The sequence below is a fragment of the Aulonocara sp. 'chitande type north' Nkhata Bay genome, linkage group LG13 (genome assembly GCF_057382095.1).
Source record: "Aulonocara sp. 'chitande type north' Nkhata Bay isolate Kocher_YH1m ecotype deep benthic linkage group LG13, A_spYH_male_GT1.1, whole genome shotgun sequence".
Taxonomy (NCBI): Eukaryota; Metazoa; Chordata; class Actinopteri; order Cichliformes; family Cichlidae; genus Aulonocara; species Aulonocara sp. 'chitande type north' Nkhata Bay.
In genome coordinates this window covers 8,589,952-8,613,236 of record NC_141356.1, presented here as the reverse complement: position 1 = coordinate 8,613,236, position 23,285 = coordinate 8,589,952, and the positions used below count along the sequence as shown (strand labels likewise).

At 40.9% G+C, this 23,285-nt stretch overlaps 1 protein-coding gene across 8 annotated transcripts in view; it reads left to right on the top strand.

Annotated features, from left to right (window-relative positions):
* Positions 1–23,285, top strand: part of ablim1a (actin binding LIM protein 1a) — a 34,290-nt gene that overhangs the window by 9,201 nt on the left and 1,804 nt on the right. The window contains exons 2-25 of one of the 8 annotated variants that reach the window (XM_086258550.1): positions 4,126–4,263; positions 7,261–7,444; positions 8,006–8,115; positions 10,734–10,860; positions 10,984–11,077; positions 12,885–12,972; positions 14,288–14,352; positions 14,708–14,752; positions 15,406–15,483; positions 15,665–15,823; positions 16,051–16,095; positions 16,200–16,235; positions 16,348–16,477; positions 17,015–17,134; positions 17,894–17,998; positions 18,259–18,306; positions 19,356–19,496; positions 20,257–20,342; positions 20,456–20,579; positions 20,725–20,786; positions 21,330–21,390; positions 21,623–21,630; positions 22,165–22,239; positions 23,198–23,278. In XM_086258550.1, coding sequence (XP_086114676.1) covers positions 4,126–4,263; positions 7,261–7,444; positions 8,006–8,115; positions 10,734–10,860; positions 10,984–11,077; positions 12,885–12,972; positions 14,288–14,352; positions 14,708–14,752; positions 15,406–15,483; positions 15,665–15,823; positions 16,051–16,095; positions 16,200–16,235; positions 16,348–16,477; positions 17,015–17,134; positions 17,894–17,998; positions 18,259–18,306; positions 19,356–19,496; positions 20,257–20,342; positions 20,456–20,579; positions 20,725–20,786; positions 21,330–21,390; positions 21,623–21,630; positions 22,165–22,239; positions 23,198–23,278 — 2,210 coding nt within the window. Of the gene's footprint in view, positions 1–4,125; positions 4,264–7,260; positions 7,445–8,005; positions 8,116–10,733; positions 10,861–10,983; positions 11,078–12,884; positions 12,973–14,287; positions 14,353–14,707; positions 14,753–15,405; positions 15,484–15,664; positions 15,824–16,050; positions 16,096–16,199; positions 16,236–16,347; positions 16,478–17,014; positions 17,135–17,893; positions 17,999–18,258; positions 18,307–19,355; positions 19,497–20,256; positions 20,343–20,455; positions 20,580–20,724; positions 20,787–21,329; positions 21,391–21,622; positions 23,279–23,285 lie in introns of those variants that run through there. The other 7 variants (XR_015124372.1, XR_015124375.1, XM_086258551.1 and 4 more) reach the window with 7 other exon arrangements.

Genomic DNA, 23,285 nt, shown 5'->3' with positions numbered 1-23,285 from the left:
AGCAAACCTCATATTGCACCTTTTTGTCAGCCTTGATGTATAAAAAAACATAAGTCAAAATTCAATGATGTACTGCAGTTGCATTTATAAAATTGTATTCACAGTCTAAGCCACAGTCATAGCCACATTTTTGCCATGCAGTCATTCAAGCCTATTCTATACTCTTTAAGCAAGACTCACAAATTAGCCTAGCGGTCATGCTAGCTGGTGAGGTCAGTGTTATCCACTGCACCATTTTACCCTCCATTATGCCAACTATAAAAGGCAGCAATACACAGATTAACCCGAAGTAGTACAGACACTTTTTGCTGAAGTGGCTTTTTGTTGAAGTTTGATTGAGAGTTCAGAACATTTTAGTGTAGGTCTAGTAGACAGGCTACAGGCTAGCTAGCTAATGTAGCTTGATTTTGGAGAGGTAGGTGCTCTCAGGTAGGGATTCTCATTAACTCCAAAGTTAACTTCTTTCTACTTTGGGTGGTATTAGCTAGCTTGCTAGTGCTAGCAGTGACTTAAGTCATTGTAAAGTGTGTGAAATATTGGGTTTGTTTGAAGGCACCTTTAATAAAGCTGGGATAGGGATTGAAAAAAAAGCTATTAATTTGTTACAATTTAACTACTGGGCCTTTATCCAGAAAATGCTATGGTAGTCAGGTATGCTAATTGTTGAATATTAACTTGAACGATGTTTGTATGACATTTCTGTGTTTACAGCTCGTTGTACCTTTCTTAAGTTATAATGAATCAAGTTTTAAAGGTTAAGCCTTTAAAATCACATGACATCTTGCTGATTTACTATTTTGTTTTATAGCAACATTATGAAAGTTGTTTTGATTGCTAAAAAGAAAGCCAGTAACCTGCTGTGCTGGCACAGTCAGCAACCTCATGTACCAGCACTTTGTAGAACACATTTTCTTATCTTCGTTTTTGACACACATTTCACTTGTCAGGCTTCCGGCAGCTAAGGTCATGTGTCAAATAAACAAAAGATGGGCCTTGGAATGTAGCATTCCCAAACAGAGGAAGTGCTAATGGGGGTGTTTGGAGATGCAGCAACTTTAAATGTTTTTATTTTTATTTTGTTCATTTGATATTTGACTTAGGTATTTAGTATTTTTTATTTGATTAATGTTAAGTTAAAGTATTAAACTAGCTCTTGGTTTTATGTCATTGTAGTTACTTCATTTGTCAGTTTTTGTGCAAGTTGGCCTGATCAGCTAACATTTAGACCATCGTTAGAAATATACAATTATATATAAAATTTCCTCCTCGTTTGATTTATACTACTAAATCTTGTCAGTTTCCTTCATGAGCATAGTGTTATTGCTACTGGTACGAGTAAATGCGACCAAAAAGAAAGAAAGAAAAGGAAATGGAATTGGCCTTTAAGTTGTTCTAGCATGTTCCTGAGGCTGACTTATTGGATTGGATATTTTTCATGAGAGCGGTTACCCAGATGGCCTCTGTTTTTCCATCGAGGTGCAATGTCACATACAGAGCTGCTGGGACTCCGTTTACTCTTACAGTAGTCTGGTTCGCCCAGAAATGAGTCATTGTCCTGCTGAGTGTAATCACATCAGAAACACCAAGGAGAAAGATCCTCCACTCATAGTCCACCTTTTTTTTCTGTTATCTCACAACTACTCTGTACCTTTGTGTTTCAAAATGTAAATAGAATAATGTTATGTTGTTGTTATTCCTTTTAGGAGTTGCCACAATAAAGGTTTAGTCAAGTTTAAATCAAAAATAGCTGAAATGCCTTTTAAAATAATTGGACTTCTCTTTCTGCCGTCTTTAAACATTAGTAAGCCAGTCTAAACGTAAATAATGGGACACAAGGTAGGGCAAGTCATCAGAAGTCCAGAGTAATCTCTTTCTTTGGTAGACCATCGATTGTTCGTGATACTATTTCAGTATTCGCTATTTTGGCGGTGTCTTATTTTAGCCTTGCAGACTAATGATCTACTGCAGAGCAGAAAGAGAAAAGAGCCTTTCATGTCTGTTCTCACTGTGACTCTGCATATTTGTGTGGGTATGTCTTTGTTTGAAAAAGAGACAGAAAGAAGTAACAAAAGAAGGAAAAGCGAAAGCCTCCTTGCCAGCTAAAGCTCCCGACTGTCAAATAATCTGCTGGTTTCAAACAGCTGATAAGCTGTGTGCAGTGCGACACTGCAGCGGTATTTACGTTCCGTGCAATAGTGGCAGATTAACGTCTGTCTTTAAGAGGGATGCCCAAAGTGTTAAGTGAGGAATGCCATATGCTGATACATCGTGGATCTAAAAATAATGCTGGTGCTGCTTGCCATTAATAGCCTAGCCTTATATAATTCTAACGATGGTCAAAATACCTCACACCAAGAACGTGATGTCTAAATGTGTTTGTACATTAAGATCTGAGGCTGAACAACAAGTATGTTATAGCCAAGGTAGGCTGTGGTTGCACTACTTTAGTTCAGACTGAAATATCTCAATCTGTTTCTCAGTTTGTTTCATTGCTTTGAATGTTGATATAGGCATTCATGGCCTTAAAGATGGTCCTCACTGAGTTTGGTTATCCTCGGATACCATCCCAATTTTCACGTCCACAGAACCAACTTTTTTTGATAGACTGGCGCCTTTCTTGGTCTAGACATTCATGGTTCCCATAGGAATTACCTATGATTGCCCTGACTTGTGTCGCCTCAATGTGTTTTATATTGTAAGCTAAAGACTTGGCGACAGTGAGAAGGAAAAACGGCCTTTTAACAGGAAGACTCTCAGGCAGAACCAGGCTCTGGGAGAGGCAGCCATCTGCCACAAATGGAGGTGAGGGAACAGGAAACTATGGAAGAGAGCCATTAGATTAATAATAACTATTAAATGGAGTGACATGAAGTGTAGTTCCAACAGTCTTTTTTCAATTAATCTAGTTCAGTTAATCTTCAATTAATCCAAATTTGAATATTTGATGTATACTGCATAAGACCTTCTTGTGTTTGTGATTGGTAGTAATTTATAATAATTACCACCAATGTATATGAATGCGTTAACAGTCAATAAATCTAAGCTCGCTAACATAGTGAGCAATGCACCTTCATAACATCAGCAATGCTGACATTGTCATCTTGAGCGCGATAGAATGCTGACATAAACATTAAGCTCCAAGCGGCACTAAAAGACTCGTGTCCTTTATAAAGTGGCTCCGCTCCTTTACATTCTCGCTTTCTCCTCATGCGTGCACACTGTCAGTACATCATGGACATGTGTCTGCCTTTATAAAACTGTTATTTGCTGCCTACCATTGTTTTATTCATTCATGGCTTTTATAGAATGAGTTACTCAGTCACAGCAAAAGTGACGTCTCTTCTGTTTTATTAGAGGCTGGTTTTTACTTTGTGAGTCTAAGCGTGTGTGTCTGTGTTTTCATTCAAAAATGTGGTCCTGAGGACATCTACTGGAGCAGGTGGTTTTGTGTCAGTGTTTATGTGTCTGCCAGTTTGTCCAAAGATTTGCCAGTGCAACAATGTCACAAACAGGAAAGATGCTGTCAGCAGGCAGAGTTGTCTCAGAAGTCACTGGTTCTGCAGTTAGTGTGACCCCATTGCCGGATGGACTCTAGCTTTATTTGCGCTTACATGTCAAAAAGAGTCAAATGATTATTGGGACGATAAGCTAGCCAGAGACAGTAAATGATCCAAATTATCTAAATTATGTTTTCCTTTGAGAATGAAAGTACATTAAACTCAATAGTGAAACAGTCTTTATCAATACCCTTTTAGTGCTCTATTTACCAAGCCTTGCTCCCCTCAGCATTTTGACTGTCCATCCTCAACTGACGGAGACAGACTATATTTAGACTGATGTTCTCCAGAGAGTCTCTCTGGCCAAGAACCCAAAGTTGCGCTGTCCTGCTCAATGTCATTCTTTTTCTTTTTACGCTGACAGGCTCTGAGCACTTGTTCTTCAGCTCTGGTGTTTGTGAGATGTTGCAGATTCAGGTCCTTGTGCCGAGCATGCTAATGTTGACTAACTGTTGACTATAAGAGATGTCATAAAAACCGTATTGACTGCCACGTCTAGCAATTCCCGTGGCTCATCAGCATTACAGCTCAGCAGTAATGTTGATATTGTGTCTGCTTTCTTTTGCAGTGGCTCATGCGCAGGACACACGCCACCACTCTACAGAGAAGCCCCTAATTCAGTGCTACAAGTGTGGGCAGCCATGTAAGGGCGAGGTGCTCCGGGTGCAGAACAAGCACTTTCACCTCAAGTGCTTCACATGTAAAGGTACAGTATACAATAAATACATTTTCAACATATTTTATTTGAAATTATAATCAAATTATATTTTCCTACAAATAAATAAATTAGGTACGCTAGAATATGGGGATAACAAGTCGGGAAACAAAGAAATAGTAATACTGTAAGTAAATTTAAGTAGTAATTTTAAGTATTGCATAACTTCTGGTATTTTACATGAGAAGGAAACACAAATTATGTTGTAAGTAATTTTGAGTACAGTGGAAGTATTTTGTACATAATTTCATAGCAATTCTGCAGAAAAACAAACAATATTTTCCTCTCTTAGATTATTACCTTGCATTTTTACATGCTAATGTTTTTTTACACCTTTGATGTTGATTATGATCTTTTTTTTTCTCCTCAACCACACTTCAAACATAACCTTCAAAAGGATTGTATTTTTAAAAAGCTGGCTTGGTGTGAATAATAAAGATGGAGATGTAACAAAGTAAAGATGTAAAAATGAAAGATTAATCCACTCTCTAATGTGTCCCAAAAAATGTACTTAGGATGGAAAATAAGGAAATATTGTTTGTTAAAATCATGCAGTTATGCATTAATTAAAATTGCCTATACACTACTTCAATTTATTTATAGCATAGTTATTCCTGTGCCATATTATAAAGTGTTACCAAGAATTCCAGTAAAGAGGTAAACTGCTTTGGGGATTATATATGAGTAAATATCTTTACTAGTATTTACTGCATGTGATTTCTCTCACCTTTATTCCATGTCAGAAAGCCTTTAATATTAAAATACAGACCAGTTGTTAGTAAATAAGTCGTGTGTACAATTTAAAAATGATCTTTCATACCACTAAGACTAAACGGGAGAAGAAAAATGTGGGAGTTATGTGAAAATTGGCAGCCAAAGTGTGAAGTTTTAAAATTCTCTGCTAATTTGATCCTGTCACAATAGTAGGACATTAGCTGCCTTTCATTCAGTCTGTGCTACTTAATGAACTGGTTTGATTTTTTTTTTTTGTTTTGTTATGAAGAATGTTCCTCGCTGTTTGTACTCAGGAAGCACGATAGTGCAAATAAACAGTTCTTTCTTCCTTTGCTGTCCCAGAATGCATCCCGTCCATACAAAGTTTGAACTATAGGACCAGTCAAGTCCCTTAATGCCACAACGTCCTTTCTGTGACCTTCCGACTGGACGGATGCATGGTGGCATGACTCGTCTTCACTTCTCAGACCTGCATTGTTCAATTAAAGTGCCATCCTGTCTACTATGACAAGAGACAGTGCAAATCCTTGTTCATTAAGCTTTATTACCGATAGGTTTCTAGCACTCCGGCATGAGTACTATGTAGCCACCCACAGCTGACCAACCCATCTCACTTCGGCTCAGGTCTTGCCCTGCTAAAACCTTTGTAGTTAATCCAAGACTGGAGTGCTAAGAGTTAGCTTACTTCATCGAGAGCCTAGAATAACACAAGCAAACGGTGAGATTAGTGCCTAATTCGGTCCTTTACATGTGCATGCCACAGGAGTGATAAAAGCATGATAAGGATAATGAGAAGGTTGCCAAAGTAGACACTAGTACAGCTTTAGTAGCCAAAAGACTCGGTGTCCTGGTCCTTGCTTTAATTGGATGTATGCTTTTATCAGTCTCCAACCTCACTAGTAGTAATCCTCAGGCTGACTGAGCTCTGACACTCAGAGATGCCTTTGCAGATGGATCCCAAATAGCCTCCTTTTGTACACTTTAATTTCATTAAATGCACAAAAGTTTCTGTTTCATTGCAGTTATTTTCATTTCAATTCAATAAGTCGACCTCACTGAGGTTCTAAAAAGGCATTTTACATAATGGCATGTATCTTTTGAAAAGCCAGGGCAGCTGGACATCAAATCTCCACTGCTGGTTTTCCTATTGACTCACTTAGTTTACAAGCTAATCTCATCATGTCTGAGTCTTAATGCAATTAAATCTGATTCACTCCCTCACCCGCTCCCATTCATCCCCAGGATTTAGCGTGCCTCATTGCATAAGAATGATTAGGTGCAGTTATCTCAAACATCAAAATATTTTCCCTCTTAGCTCTGGCATTTCTGAAGGGCTATTAAATTCGCAGGCTCTCTCTTCGGTGCTAAAATGGTGAACTGCACGGATTGAGTGATTATTATGGAGGGTTGAAATATTCCGTACGGGCAAGCTGATGATGAAAATGTGCAACCTTCTCTCATTATGTTGCAATGACTGATGTTCTGTTTAATGTAAAGTGTAATTGGAATTCCTAAAACAAAATCTAATAATGTTCTTTAATAAGTGAATACTATGTTCTGAGTAAAATATGAAAGACAAATACTTACTTTAACTGATAGTTTTTATACACACAGATTTTTTTATTACACACATATGATTATTTAAGTCAGTTTTAATGCCAACACAAAGTTCAGCCATACAAATTCCGAGTAGTAAAAATATTTTATTTGTCACACAAACACCTCAGTTGTTTGTGAATTTCTATTTCTTACCTTGTCAGTTTTGAATGTTTGTGTAGATGACAAGGTTACATTTGAATAGAAGGAAGCTTGTTGTAGGCTATCAGTGTAGTACCAAACATTTTGAGCAAGTTATCTTCCAAAACAGATCACAGCTATTTCCTGGGCTGGACAATTGCCGAATTGTTGTTGCATTGAACCTTTAAAGTGAAAAAAGCCTTGCCAGAGTAGTACAGACTGATAGACGTGAACTCTAAATGCAACAGTGTTTCATAGCGAGAAGATTTTTTTTAATAGCCTGGCTGTGAACACTGCTGATGAGAGGATTTTTCGTTCTGCTTCCCATTGTACACACAGAGCTATTAATATGTGTTTTTCAGTGATTTTCCCGTCATCGTCCATTTCACACACTCCAGGGTAGCAGTTGTTAAGAAAGCCACTGAGCCATGGACAAGTTGTGAGCCTTGATGGTTGAACGCCTTAAAGCATTAAATGACCTGACTCACTGAGTGCCAATTTGTGTGTCTCCTATAGTATGTGGCTGTGACCTTGCCCAGGGGGGCTTCTTCATGAAAAATGGAGACTATCTGTGCACGCTGGACTACCAACGCATGCACGGTACCCGCTGCAATGGCTGTGGGGACTTTGTTGAGGGAGAAGTGGTTACTGCTCTGGGCAAGACCTACCACCCTTCCTGCTTCGTCTGCACCATCTGCAAGTAAGACATTCACTGCTTTCACCAGGTTGGCGTGTGGACTGCAGAAAAAGTGTGATTGCATTGCAAAATAATAATGAGCACCAACAAGCAGCAATAAGGTGTTAAAATAAGCTCTAAAATATAAAATATGGGATGTGAAGTATGAAAAGTTGCTAATTGCAGTTACATGATATTCTGAGTTGAAAATATATCTTCTATAATATAGCAAAATCAACACAGGTGCTTCTCTTTAATGCTGCTCATGTCTTACTTTCTTGGATTCACTTGTGACTCTCCATTTTAGCTACGATTTAATTTTCCGTGGAATGATTGTCATGGACAAGCAAAGTTCATGGCAGGAGTAATTCCAGTAGACAGTTTACAGTAGCATGCTGTGTGTCATGTCTACGTCATCTGACTAAATGAGCTCCCCAGGCTGACAGTGTTGACATACATCCGCATCATTGGGCCCTGTCATCTTCACCACCGTCAAACAACCTGCAAGCCACAGCTAATAAACTCTTACACTTACCATGGGAGCGCAGCTTTGTTGACTGGTTGTTGATGTCACCCCGCTTCTAGACGACCGTTTCCTGCCGGGGACAGGGTGACCTTTAATGGAAAGGACTGTCTCTGTCAATACTGTGTCGAGCCCATGTCTCCAGGACCAAAGGACATCCTGGGCTCCAGCAGTGAGTAGCCATTGTCTGTTACACAAACAGAAAGGAATTAACCTTCACACAATGATAGTTTGATAGACTTTACACTTGAACTGAAAGTGAATTATTGGAATTTATTTGGTTTTAGAGAAACAAAAAGTCTGGAAAATCGTAGCCTCCAGACCTGATTCATACGTGGCATTTAATGTAGCTGTTGACCAGTCAGTTTAGTGGTAATATTTTGGCTGTGAAGAATAATTTTCAGGTCCATATCAGTCATCTTGCCCACACATTATTAGCATTAATTTAAAATCAGTTCAATGTGAAAATCTATAATAAATGTGGAGTTGTGCCTGTCCGTGGGTCATTCATTACTTACTCATAAACTTTGTACCCACAGACTTTATAGTCATTTCTATCCACATGGTAATTTTAAAGTATTTCAATTCTTAACTTGAGAAGTTACATGAACCAGTAATGACTTCTGTAAAAAGGTGTTTCTCGATTTATTTGATATCTTAAACAGTTGTGAGCGATTGCCCAGAGACACACTGGAAAAGCTCTAAAGGCCAATGTAGTTAGCACAAGATAATCAGCAGCATGCTGGATTGTTGTTACGTCTACAAAGCCACGTCACCACAACTGCACACTTTAAGCTCCAGACTTGCAGGTGCTGCTGCAGCTTGGCTGTGAGGAAAGCTGCATGTTCAATAATTCGTTGTCTAAATGTGCTCGACGTTTAACTGTGTGATAGTCGGTGCTGCTAGAATCAGGCCAAGCAAGTTCAAGAGTAATGCTGAACCGCAGATCAAAAAGACTCAAAAGTAAAGAAAAAGCTGGTGTTCATCTTTGATTAAGCAAACAAAAATGAATAAATAAAAGAAAAATAAACTTTTAGTGAGAATTTTAAAGAGAATATTCGCACAGCTGTGCCTGGGATCAACAGAGCCTGGGATCATGGGGAATATATACCACAGGGCTGTGTAGTGTAATGAGTAGGGTCCGCTCTGGTCAAGCACTCTAACATTAAAATTCTTTTTAATGAATCTAGAGATTCTCGGTTTAAAGAACTGTTTGTACGTAACTGTTTCCGGCATTGAAGCCAAATAAACTACTAGTCTGATATTTTGCCTTCCACTGTATTTGATATGAAGTTATAGCTGTAAGTTAGTTAGTCAATAGTTTTCACTCTTTTGTTTTCATAATGATTAAACAAACAAGATTTATTGTTTTAAAAACGGTTAATTAGTGAGAGGTTCAGGTACCGTTGGGAAAATACTGCCGGGAAGGTTCATATTTGATAAATAAAGATGATAAAGTGGTATCAAGCGTCGTCAAACCTTTGGCACAAAAGTAAATTTCCCTACATGCCAAACTGCCAGTTTGATTCTGTTTTATTTATATACTGTAACACCAAAACACAGTTGCCCTGAGGTGCTTTATATTGTAATATTAAGACTCTATATAATAGACAGAAAACCCTGACAAACAAACGACCCGCTCTGAGCAAGAATTTGGTGACAGTGGGAAGGAAAAGCTCCCTTTAAGCAGAAAGAAACCTCTGGTAGAACCATCATGGGAAGCCCTCAGCAGTCTAGGCCTTTTTCAGCGTAACTAAGGGAGGGTTCAGGGTCACCTGATTCAACCCTAATTATAAGCTTTTACAAAAAGGAAAGATTTAAATCTGATCTTAAAAGTAGAGGGTGTCTGTCAACTGAACCACAAGTAAGCCTGCAGCATACTGGAGTGATATGGTGCTATGTAGTCTTTAAGATAAGACTGGGCCTGATTATTTAAGACCTTGTATGTAAGGTGAGCAGAAGGCAAAGCAGAAGTGAAATCCTAAGGTTTAAAAATGGTTCTTTTCCACATCACAGTGCAGGAGTTCCCTTAAAACCTAGTTACAATTGAAGTAAAAACAAAGAACTTGTAGCATTCAGGGAGATCCTCCACCTCTCCCAGCCTCATGTGCAGACCATCCGTTTTCCTTTATGTATAACACCAAGGACAGGTCTCGCTAAATAATGCATGGCCGTGCATTTCCTCTGGATTGTGTGGCCCTCAAACCCCCCCTCCTCTTCTGGATCCTCTCTTTCTTCCTTCTCTTCCTCTTCCTGCTCTTTCTAGCTGCCTCTCTCCCTCCCTCATCCCCCACTGGTGTCTCTGTTGGTGTTTCGAGAGCTTTTAGACAAGGTCACCTATAAATAAGGCATGCTGATTCTGCTCACGTCATCATCCCAACCTTGTTATGCCTCACGTAGTTATCATCCCCTGTGGTTGCGGTCGGCTCTGCGTTCCTTTCATCCTCTATTCATTAAAGAAGAGATGACAAGAAGATTGTTCATTTAGAAACCAACCTCTTACACTTTTAGAGCCTCGGGATCCTACTTGCTTATGGATGGAGCTTTTAGAACCATGATAGGAGAGAAGTGGATGATAGGAAGCTGTCAGAACGCTGCTGGTTACACTCTATCACCATCTAGTGTCTTGGATCAGAAGTGACAAGATGCCTCAGCTAGTATGTAAAGGCTGCGCTTTTATTTTAAACAAACCTTCAAACAAAGTATTAATTAGATTCTTCCTTCAACTTTTAACTCATGTTCTTGTTGTGTGTGTGTTCTTTTTAAACAACGCCTATTTTGCTTTCGTAGATTGCGCAGGATGTGGCCGAGACATTAAGAACGGACAGGCTCTCCTTGCTTTGGACAAACAGTGGCATCTGGGCTGCTTTAAGTGTAAGGCCTGCAACAAAGTGCTGACCGGGGAGTACATCAGCAAGTAAGGAGCACATATCTGCTGTGATTATAGGCTGCTTGCTTGAATTTAGGCCTGCACAGGGTTCACGCTCCATGTAATATTTCACTGTCAAGCGTTTCCACGTGTGTCTCTCTCGCCTCACAGGGATGGCGCCCCCTACTGTGAGAAGGACTACCAGACCCATTTTGGAGTTCAGTGTGAGGCGTGCCATCAATTCATCACAGGGAAGGTGCTAGAGGTAAGGACACACACACGCATCCATATCACATTTAACTCATAGTATGCGCAGATATCTCTTTGTGTGGCCGCCCTCTGAGTTTCCTGAGAACCTGCCTTAGGTAAGTTTGAGGGAATCCTGAGCGTTTAAATCCTTAAATCACTAGAATTTAAATGATTTTTAATCATAATTTTTGGGAAAGTACAATTAAAGTTTAGATTGTTTGCATTATTTTGGATTCAGATGTCTTTAATACTTGAGAGTGTGTCTGCCTTTCTGCTTCTCATGCAGACACACACAGGGGATGTTGCATGGAGCAGAATTGTGAAATGTAGTTTGATAATCTCTGGTGTAATCTCCTCTGCACCGAGCCAAACAGACTCTTGACACGACTGTATTCAACTAAAAGATTAACTCTTAGCAGATTTTAGGTCTTCTCAACTCCTGCCTAAATACACATTTGCAAAAACACGCTCAGCCATAAATGATATAAATATTATATAAGAGGGAATGTGATCTGACATTTAAAAAGTGTGACTGGTATCCCCATGCTATCACCTGTTATGAAACACTTTTTAGGCATTATTAGAACTGCGCTTAAAAAACACGCATGTCCTTTACACTGTGTCTGTTCACTAGTATCTCCAGCATATGCAAGCCTGCTTGTTCTGCAAAGAGTGATCCGGTCAGACACTGAGTTATGTGTCATTTAATGGTATGAAAATGTCACTGCTAGCCAACTAGGCTTACAGTAATCCAACACTAAGGCAGGCCTTTATGACAATAGGAAAAGGCTGCTGGGTCTCATCCCTGAGCCGCTGCCAGTGGATCAGTGAAGCCAAAGCCAAAGTCTGAAAGCCTAATCACTGACCCAAGACCCAGGCCAAATACTGTAAAGCCATCAGCAGGTTGCATATAGTCTGTTCCTTTTGGGAGTGCAGTGCGAATGGCTTATTAATGTAGGGGTCATTAACGGTGCTGTTAGAGATCGAGAGGAATCGGGAGTGTCTGTAATGGTACGCTGCACATGTAGCAGAAGTACTTTTATTATAGCTGAAAGGGAATTGAGTTTGGCAGAGTGCTGGGTAGAAGGCACTATAAAGTTTCTTCTACAGTCATTTTTTCTCATGCAGTAAAATGCAAATATTAGTCTGTGGCTTCATATCTTTGAGTAGCCACTTGCCTCTTAATGAGGGTTGTTATACAGCAGGCGATTCATTTGGATATTTATCACCCGTGGTCAAGGTTGCTTGGGCTTTTTAACAGAACGCTCCACATGCAAAGTGGTACGTCAGTATAGACGGAAGTTTGGGCGCTCTAGCTGTCAGACCATTTTACTGGAGCACATTATGAAAGGAAGGTACAAAGCCGGACGGTCGGATACTTGAAAGCAGGTTGACTGTGCCGTTTTGAACCATCATATTCATCTTTTTAAAATAGTAAGATGTTTGACTGGAATACGTTAAATGATTTCTCAAAATGTGATGCAGTAAAGTCACACAGATCCTCACTTGACTCCATGAGCTACTGAGAAAAACGTGAAAAGATGCTGAATGGCATTTTTAGGGAAACTTTTTTCACCCGCTGCTGCCCATTTGCATGTGAAGCAATCCTTTAGAAAGGAAACTACTGGCACACTGGATCTGATGAAACGCTCTCTTTCCTAACATGGGCTGTTCGAGGAAGCGAGCGCAGCTGAGAGCAGGTGGGGCACAAGGTTTACTGCCTGGAAGTCATAGCTCAGCTTCACCTGTCCCACTGCAGGCTTCATTCGTCTTCATTTTTCCCCCCACGATGCCAAGTCTGTTTTGCGGTCCGTGTTTTCCAGGCAGGAGATAAGCACTATCACCCCAGCTGTGCGCGATGCAGCAGGTGCAATCAGATGTTCACAGAAGGAGAAGAGATGTATCTGCAAGGTGAGCGGATCTACATGTGCTGCTGCTGCCTCATCAAAACTTTGTTCCTTTTTGCTTCTTTTTTTGTGTGTGTGTTTGTTAACTGACACTGATAAATTGAACACTCCTCTTTGGGTTGAGTAAAGTTTAGCATTAAGAAACGGATTTTATTCAACTATTAGAGCTATAAAGGAGGAAATAGTATTAGGAGGTGGAAAATGTAAAGAAAATTGTAGTTATTTCTGTCATAAGGGTGTAAATTATAATAGTCTGACATTCATATAGGAGATTATACACTAAAAACCACACTCACAAAGCTCTTTATTCTCTGCAAGCTGTCTTTTTAACAGCCACACTCCAGTAGATGTATTCAGATTACCTTCCTGAGCCACAGACGCATGTTTGTGCCGCTGTAAACCCAGAGACTGGTTCCTCTGCAGTATGATGGAAGTGAAAAGCTGGTGAAAACGAGGTCAAAATGAACATTTTTTCAACATTCTTTAAGTCTTGAAGTGCAGAGCAATACTTCTTTTGTTGTTTTCCCAAAGATTTGAAAAACACCGTAAAACACATCACTCTAAAATCTCTTAGATGTTGGGATTTGGTGACCGTGGAGGACATAAGAAATGATTTGAGTCACTTCCTTTCTCAGACCATTCGGCATCCTCTCGTAACCTTCTTTGTCTTCTTACTTATGTGGATTTTTATGTTTAACTTGTCAAAGATGAATCCCCGGCACACTGTCAGCTCTGGGTCTCTGCAGTGGGAAATCTTTATCCTAGAATCAATAAGAAAAAGAAGTGCGATTTCATCTCAGTTCTTCTCCATGAAATAGAAATGTTGCTGCAGTAAATGAAGTATTTCTGTCAGCAAGACTATAATTGTGTAAATAAGTGTGTAAAATTACAGTTGGTCCAGATTTATTTGTTCCTTTTTTTTCTTTTTTCTTTTTTTTTTTACTGTGGAGCTATTGTGAAAAAACACAAATTTCTATAGTTAGGTAATGACAAAATATGAATTATTTAGGCTATTTGATTGTTTAATTATTACTTAATCACTTTGGTGGATTAGGAATGACCATATTGAAGTCTTTATCAATAGAAAAAAGCTTTAAAACTTGTGAAAATACAGTTAAAAATTGAAACTTATGCCCTTCTTCACATTTTCCAAAGCCCCCCGGTGGGCCGAAATGGAGTCCTTGCCGGGCCAATTCTGGCCCATGGGCCTTATGTTTTACAACCCCTGATCTAGAGCATGAGCAGCCCTTATGAATAAAATTTAATTTATGTGTTTAATCAATTTAACCTGAATCTGTTCTCTCTGTCTCCCTGCACAGGGTCAACAGTCTGGCATCCTGGGTGCAAGAACACCACGAGAACAGAAGAAAGGCACAGGGAGCGGGTAGGAATCTGGGACCTTTTGGGTTTTTTTATGTGTCACGGAAATGTTTTACAGGAAAAGATAGAGTTTGGAATATTTAACTAAACACACTTTTATCACTCCCTTGCTGTTAAAATTTAACTTACTGTGCTGTAAAATAATTTGCCTGTTGAAGCAGCTGTGTGTGTGTGTGTGTGTGTGTGTGTGTTTGCCTTTCCATGTGTTATGTGTGTGTATATAAATATTTGTTCATATGCATATTTACGCGTGGCCACGTTCACCTTGATGTATGTGTGAACTGTGAGTCGGGCAGCAAAGGTACAACCCCTGTGTGATGTCCTGTGAACCCCCCCTCCCCCTCTCCCTTCCTCCACAGCTAATGCCTCCGTCCCTCTTATTCCTCCAAAAAACAGAAAGGCAGGTACTGTATTTCGCTATTGGCTATGAGATGGCATCATCCTGTGTTCCACCATGTCCATAGGACACAGTGCACTGTATGCTGCCATCTGCTGGAGACAGCCTGCAGTGCCCTCTCTCTGTGTGTCATACGGAGCCATTCAGTCCTGTCTTTGAACATGTCGACGGCGCATGAGACAAAGGTGCTCGCACATTTAAAGGAGCAGACGAGCTGACACAGACGACTGATGTGGCTTTTTCCTAAAATCAACATTTACCCATTCGGCGAAAAGCTTCAATTATGCCACGTGCAGACCTGCTGCTGCCATTCAGACAGTTCATTTCCCATAAGCAGGCATGAGGTCCTTAAGAACATCAAATCACAGCACTAAATCACTCATTCACTTTGCAAATTTGCAAATGAATGACTTAATCATGAGATGACATGTTAGTGTTCCAAAGTACTTCATATAATTCATGAAACGTAAATACAGGGGTTGCCGTTCCCTCTCATCCCTCATACGGTATAAAGACCAACCGTGTACTAATAATGCATAATATCCAGGTGACAATCCTGGCTAATATGCAGGTGCCAGTGGGCTGTGGATCCTGGTAGGCTAACTGCTCTGACAGGTATTGATGTGACTAACAGCCACATTTGTGTTTTCTTTTTCATAGCCGACGAGGTCGTCGTCTGAGAGTATTTGTTCCAGACCTGGTTCAAGCATACCTGGCTCACCGGGTCAAACTATCTATGTAAGAAATGTCACAAACAGAGCTACAGTCTGAATAGATTCTGTAAATACTGTCAATGATATTACCCTTCCCACACCTTTTTTAGCATAACTGCTGTTTGACAGCTGCACCTTGCACAGCAGTAGTAATCTCCCTGTACTCTTGTGTACGTGTGCACGTTTGTCTTTGTTTGTCTCCCTAGGCAAAAGTAGACAATGAGATCCTTGATTACAGAGACCTAGCTGCCATTCCAAAAGTCAAAGCCATTTATGACATTGAGCGCCCCGATCTTATTACCTATGAACCTATGTACACCACCTCCCTGGATGAGAGAGAGGAGAGACGAGAGAGTGTGGGAGAGGTAAACACACAGACTGCGTGCTTCTCATTGTGTGCACACAAAAACGGTCCATGAATAAAACTCAAATGAGACATGATTTTCCTCTGGAGGGATTTTTTCTTATGCAACAACAACAAAAAAAGAGAGAGAGGATATAATAAACACAAAGGACTCTATTACTGATTAAGATATTTTTCACTCTGTAATAAAAGATCTTTTGCCTCACTGAACGTCTGGGTCCTTCACAGCTCCACACTGCCAGGAGGGAACGTTCCCCCTTGCCGGATGACAAGGTTAGATGCATGGCTAAAAAGGAAGCAAAGTTTAATTCGTCTTTTCCTTTAATGTTCTTGTGAAAATCAAAGTTATAATTCAGAGTTGTTTGATTTCTTTGTAGTCCTCAAGAAACATGTCGCCAACCCCATCTGGTGAGGTGAGCGAATCCATCAAACTCACTGTCCTGCTGTAGGCGACAGTAAATACAGTCCAGTGTAGTGCGCTCTCGTTCATCAGAAGCTTGTGTAATCACTCGGTTGTGTTGACAGGGATCTTACGACAGGAGGGAACGCATCCTTCAGAGGTCCACCAGTCAGGGCTCCATAGGATCACCAGTTTATAATCGTCATGGATACACCCCCACTTTGTCACGGTCGCCGCAGCATTTTCACCGGCCAGGTAGGTCCTCGAAAAGACTCATTTTGTGTATATGTGTCTGTGTGTATTACTGTAGTGATTTCAGGGTTTTCATAAAGTGGATCCAAAAATCTTTGATAAACAGGTGATGATGATGATTCAGAGCTCGCTCAGCCTGGCCTTAACGTTTGCATTTCCCTCCCTGTGTTGTTGAACGTAACCAAAATTGACTTGAGGTTATTTTGCCTCGCTTTGATTTACGTGGCAGACAATCCATTTGCAGAGTAATTACCTTCAAGTCAGTTTTGCCCCTTTTACAACACAGTTTGAGTTTGCTGTTCTTTCCATAAAACTTTGCTTTTAGAATGTAACAAATCTTCATCTTGAATACGCCTTACGTCTCACTTTGGGTGTCTTTTATTTCTTCTTTTCAACATTTGACCCCTCTGTATTTTCCGTATATCGTTTGCCCCGCAATGTCTCACCTTATCTCCTTCCCTCGTCCTGTACTGTCCACTTCTATTGCCTGGTCCTGGGGTTTTTCTCCCTCCTTCCCACACTCTTTCTCCCACCTGGCAGAGGCTCTGACAGGCATGCAGAAGCTCTGCTCCTCCCTGTGCAGTAACAGTGTGGGCTCCAGAAATAGTGACTCCCGCCCCACCTCCCCTTTCAGACACCACTTCCTCCCCCATAGCCAAGGTAAGGGCCCCACTCCACTGTTATCTGCTGCCCCCTCTCTGCGCCCCCCGCCCCGGAGGCAACACATCATCTCCATCATCACCTGGATAGCGACTCCCGTCAGTGCCCACTCTGTCATTCTGGATCCATCAACATTTCTCGCCTAAATGTTTCGGTCAAACCCATGCTTTTTTAAGCCGCTGACATGCTCTCTGCTCCTCTTCTGCTTTGACTTCACCTTTGGCCAAGTAGCTGTCAGGCTCCTTGTGTTTGTGCTTTACATCTTTGCATGCACTAGAGAGGTATCAGTAATCCAAACCCTACATCCTAACTAATACTTCTGTGTGTGCTGAACGAAGGATATATATATAAATATTTCTTTTGCATTGTATTGCATTGAATGAGTCTCCAGACTCCAGTAAACTGTGCGGCTGAGATAAAAAGAAAGGTTTTACTGCTTTATAGTGTCGATATGCTGCTGCATGCAGGGTGGTATTAACTTCTTAACTCTGAATTCATATTCTAAAACAGGCTAACAGACATTCAAACTTCATTACCCATAACACGTTTCCCAAACATTTAATCTCAAAATTCAGAACGCCTCTGCTCTGCTTCTTCTCTGCCCCATTTATCGCATTTATCCAAAGTAAAAAGAATGCGTCCCATTCATTCAGAATGACTTCAGCTGGTCCCGTTGGTCCCTGTGTGTTGCACCGTTCAAATTGTGGTTCCCCTGCAGTTTTCCTGCTTACCTTCTGTTCTTGGTTCTTCTCACTGGAGGCACCGACCCGCCGAGTGGCCGGAGCTCTCCCCTACCGCTCAGGCCCGACAGCCGGCCGGTCACCCCGCCTCTCTCTCAGACCCCTAAACATTTCCACCTCCCAGGTAGGAGCTGGAGCGCACCCTGTCACTGCTCTTTCTTTCTTCCTTTCTTTCTTCTCCATTTGGGAGCTATTTTGTTTTTCCCTCTCTCTTTTTTTAATAAAAAAAACACATAGAGCTGTATCACAGGTCACGTTTTAATGTAAATCCCGGTGTAGCATGATTTACTGTCGTTTGTTTTTACACTAGATTTTTTTTAACCATTTCTACTCATCAAAGCACGGTATGGTCTGTAAATGTCTTTTGCACATGTCTGTTTTCAGATCAGGGGAGCAACATCTATCGAAAGCCACCCATCTACAAACAACACGGTACCTTTCCTGTTATACTATGATCTTTTTTGCAGTAGAAACTAAATTCTCTTTTGACGATTAATTTGTGTCAGTGATTCCCCACCGGATACCTGTTATGAATTATGTGAAAAATACATACAAAGTGGACACAAAAATCCAAAGATGATGAAGCTAAAACTAACAAAAACTGGCAAAACATGAAGTTGTTGTTACGGTTGCAGGCCACAACTCTGGCAGTTGTACGAAAAGCAATTAAAAAAAACAATCCCAAAACCCAATATTTGTATAAATTAAGAAAAATATGAATGTCTAAATGAGTTCCTCTTATTGAAAAGGTTGGGAAGCACTACTGTAGCCACTACTCTATGTGTTATTGAGGTCAACTGAAGCTGTGTATTCATCTAACCATAGCCACCGTCAGCGTCAGTGTACAAGCAATGTTTGAAGTCTGTCTCCAATCCTTTTATGTCTGACCTGTAGCTTGTTTTACTTTGTCCGTCTTAACAAGTCATAGCAGTAAAAGCAGCGCTTGGCCTGTAGGTGAAGCGAGGCTGTGCAGCATTTGTCGAGTGGTGACAATTACGGGATAACCACTCTTCATTTTCCAGGAGTCAAGAGCGAGGGCAGTGGGTACCACAAGCAAGACCTGTGGCACGTTTCAAAGTAGAGACTCACAAAGGGGGATGAGCGTTACTGTCACTACAGTGTCTTTCTCCGTGTGCTATCTATATTACTTAACAGTAAGAGGAAATTCCACAATCTGGCATTAAAATGGAAACCCACGTGTACACTCGAGGCTTTTCTTTAATTATACGCGTAATACTCACAATGAGTCTTATCCACCACCGATTTTCACTTCTTCTATGATAAGAAAAAAGGTCAAGCTTTTTCTGTTATGGAGTGGCTTGTTAAGAAAGACTGTATATTTATATATATTTATGAAAATGATGATGACCCTGGATTAAATGATCATTGAGCCTGACGATCAGATGGTGCAAAGATGTTTACTTGTGGTTTAGGCTGTGACCCAGACACTGATAGCTCAGTTCCCATGGTTACCAACCTAGATACAGCTTCCATAGCACGCCAAAGCAAGTCTGCTGATGAGATCATCAGATCTGCCACCTTCCCCGCTGCCCATGCTCCCTTTCCAGATGACAGCTCACGGAGTGAGGGTGATCGCTGGCCCTACTCGCTCACTGCGTTAGGTACAGTAGGCTCCTGTTGGGCATGTTCGCGCTGCTATCATAGTGGTACAACAGACACCTTACTGCCACCTAACTCTCCTGTTTCCAACCCTATAGCTGCCCCCAGAAGCTTAACTGCATCCCTGCTTTACCCCAGGCTTAAACTCTTGTTCAGACATAGCAGTATTTGCCTTTTGCGTTTTTTTGTGTTTTTTGCTTGCGCAAAACTGAAGAAGCGTTGTTTGGTTTCTGTTGCTGTCATGTTACTTTCTGCTTGAGGCAGCATCAGTTTCTACATTTTACTTTCCCTTACTGCACACGACGGGGCCTTTAGCTGTATGCAATGGAACCACAAATGACTTGGACAGAGATAACTGAGACTGACTTCAAACTTCTGTCTGTCTGTCTTACATTGTGCTGTTCTGTGTACTTGACATCTTTAAAACTCGACATGAGCGGCGAAGTGTAAACTTCTGCCATGTCGGTGTAGTCAAATATTCCAATGAGTCCCTCTGTTTGTCTGTCTCGTCAGCTCTGTCTCACATTTGCGTTCGACCCGCCACCATTTACTGTGTGTATTTCTCCCTGCTCGGCGCCCAAACAAGGCGGCCATATCTATTCTCTTTCTGTCTACGTTTGAAATGTGAATGAAACATTGAATGTGGTCGTACTATTCAAGAATGTTTGAAGCATGGAATCCTGCAGGGACGTGTCTTCGTGACTTTCCATACGCATGCTTTTGTTCATCTGTTTTTTTTCGGCTTGTGTTTGGAACCTGTAGGTTCAGAAGGGAGGAGAAGATCTAGAGAAGAGGAGGAGGAAGAGGCTTTGAAAAGAAAGCTGCTCCAGGAGGAGCATCTCAGTAAGGTCGGTCGAGTAGCTTCACCGTCAACAAACACGGTCAATATTAGATGCAATACATCTGTTTTTCCAAAAGCTTTCGATAGCTGTGTAACTCTTATGAGTATGCGTGTTTGTAGATTCAGTCCGGTTTGGGGAAGCTCATTTTGAAGGAGGAGATGGAAAAAGAGCAGATAAGGGAGCGCCATGCACGAAGCCTCTCGGCTCAGCGCTACGATCCCAAACAGACCAGCTGTGATGCAGGTACAGAGCAGCTTGGTGATCCTTTTTTTTATAGGTTAGAATATACCATATCCTCTAACATGGTATATTCCTGATTTTCATTTTTTTAAAATCTAAAAACAAATATAAGTAATTAATTATTAATTGGCCAACATTCATATTTCAGATCAGCCTTCTCCAACCAAAACTAACTCTCTGCCTGGCTATGGAAGAAATGGGCTACATCGGGTGAGAACATACTTTTATATGAATACCCACTACATAATGAGGTTAATGGCAAAGGGTGCAGAGTTCTCTGAATCCTTGATTTCCAATGTTTTGCCAACTACTGACATCAGAGTTGCACACATTTTTCTTATATGGTCATCTCGGGCACGGTTATAACTGTGGGGCAGGCCTTACAAGCACTCTCATGTGTTTGCAAAGCCAGGCGAGGGGCAGCCAATTGGAGTCAAGTGGGCCTTAAAGAGACAGAAGTTAAAATGATGTGTTTGAGGCCTAGACTGAACTAAGGGGTTGCATAATGGGCCTGTAAAAGATTTTTACTTTAAATTATGCAATACTACTTTACTGGAGTTCCAGAATAAAACATGGAGCTGGAAATGAGTATAATAAGTCCACCTTCAAATGCAGTCTGTCTTGACATCAGTAGCAGAAACACTAATTCCTGATGTGCCTTAAATATTTCAATTAAAAATTAAATGAACGTCTCAGTTGAGAAAGAAAATGCCGACATGTTAATGCTGATGTACTGTTCGTGTTTTCCTGCAGCCTCAGTCCACAGATTTCACCCAGTACAACAGCTACGGGGACATGTGCGGAGGAGGCAGAGGTGAGAGATACTACCGAAAAACAGCCACCCAACAAATCTCTTGTCAGTTTTCACCAGAGCTATTCAGCAGCAGTATTCAGAATCGGCTTGCTACATGCATTTTGAAATATTTGCACAATGATTCGCGTGTGTCATCAAAGGACAGCAGTGTTGTAAATAGTAGCTTGGCAGGGGACTTGACAGCAAAACCATTAACTGTGAGTCTCATTTTCTGTCCCATTTTGTCCTGCAGAGTTTCAGGTATGTCCCTCATCTGCTTTTTCACATGGCATGCCTCCTCATCTTGCATCACACATTTTGCTTGCACGTGGGTTCCAAGAAAAATTTTGCCCTGAATGCACACCGCCCACTCCTGCTACATGCTTGCATCACTGTTGGATTATTGTCAGCTACGGGGCATGAGCGATTTCAAATTCCTCGAATATGAGAATCAAACATGCACAGCCCGGTAGCTGAACCAGTGTACTAGAAGTCCAATATACAGTCATTGCCTCATGCCTTGTTCTGTGTGTTGTGTTATCAGTGTTATGACTCAAAGCTAAACTCAGTATGTAGCTGTGTCATTTTAAAACTCACCCGAGGGAACGTAGTCATTCAGAAAACATGTAAATGACTGCCCATCGTAAATACTACTTAAGGTACCGAACAGCAGTATCCAGGCTACTTGCTCCATCCAGTGAAAATTGTGCCCACTGTCATTAGTGGACATATTCATGCCATTATCCCTGCAGTCCCCTTCCACTATATTACATTTGTGTATGTTCTGTTCTTTAGCACATTAAGGATGGCCGTGCAGCACTTGCAAGGATGGACAGGGGAGTATCTATGCCTAATATGTTGGAACCGAAAGCAAGTATCTTCTTCTTTTTGTACTGATGACACTGTAATCTACATACTGTAGATAGATCTCTTTTTTAAATTATATATTGTTCACTTCTTCAATGGAGTTTTTTTTACTGTAATAAATCTCATCCGGATAAAAAAAACAAAAACGTCCGAGGCGATATGGCATAAACCCTGTAGTGTGGGGACATTGGTGGAAGAAATACTTTTGCAGGAAGTGAAAGGCTCACCTTAGCCGGGTTCAGCATGCTGCTTTAGGAGCTGCCAAGTCACTCTAGCGCTTAGCATGCCGGCTTCTCCATGCTCATCTGCACATAGCTTTGATTTAAAGTGGCTGGATACTGTATGCACCATACAGTAGAGAATCCAACGCCCAAATTGTCATCCAAACAACTCATATCACTATATACTGTGTAGTATATAATGGCGTATATGCATTACTGTGTGGATATGAGTTGGTGAGAGGCTTCAAAGAACTTCTAGTTGCTTATCATTGAATGTGATCAATTTCTTCTTGCACCAAAGGAGTTAGCTATTTAAAAAAAAAATCCAAACACCTTAGATTTCCAGGACAGTCATACCCATGTGGATTTACTTGGCCTACATTACAGTTTTGTTTTGTTTTTTAGTTTGCTTTAAATTAATCTAAAAATTACAGCCTGTTACGTAACTCTGTTTCCATGTTTTCCCCCTAATCTGTTGCACGTTTCGGCACCCAAAGTGAAAGAAAGTGCACACGTCATAGCACCTGCATTTCCCCAGTGACTTAAAAAATACAACAACCCAGTCAGCCTCCTGTCACATACCTGTTCTCCCACCCAGTGCTCCCTGTGTCGCAGTAGAATTACTAAAATGTTCCAATTTTATAGTTTTGTTTCATGAAAATGGTTTGTAAATTGTTCTGAAGCTGAACTCAAAAGCTTGTAAATCTGACTTGTCCACTGATGAATGTCTCCTCCTGAAGGTGTATCCCTATGAAATGCTCATGATAACCAGTAGAGGGAGAGCTAAACTGCCCAGGGATGTGGACAGAACCAGACTGGAGGTATCGG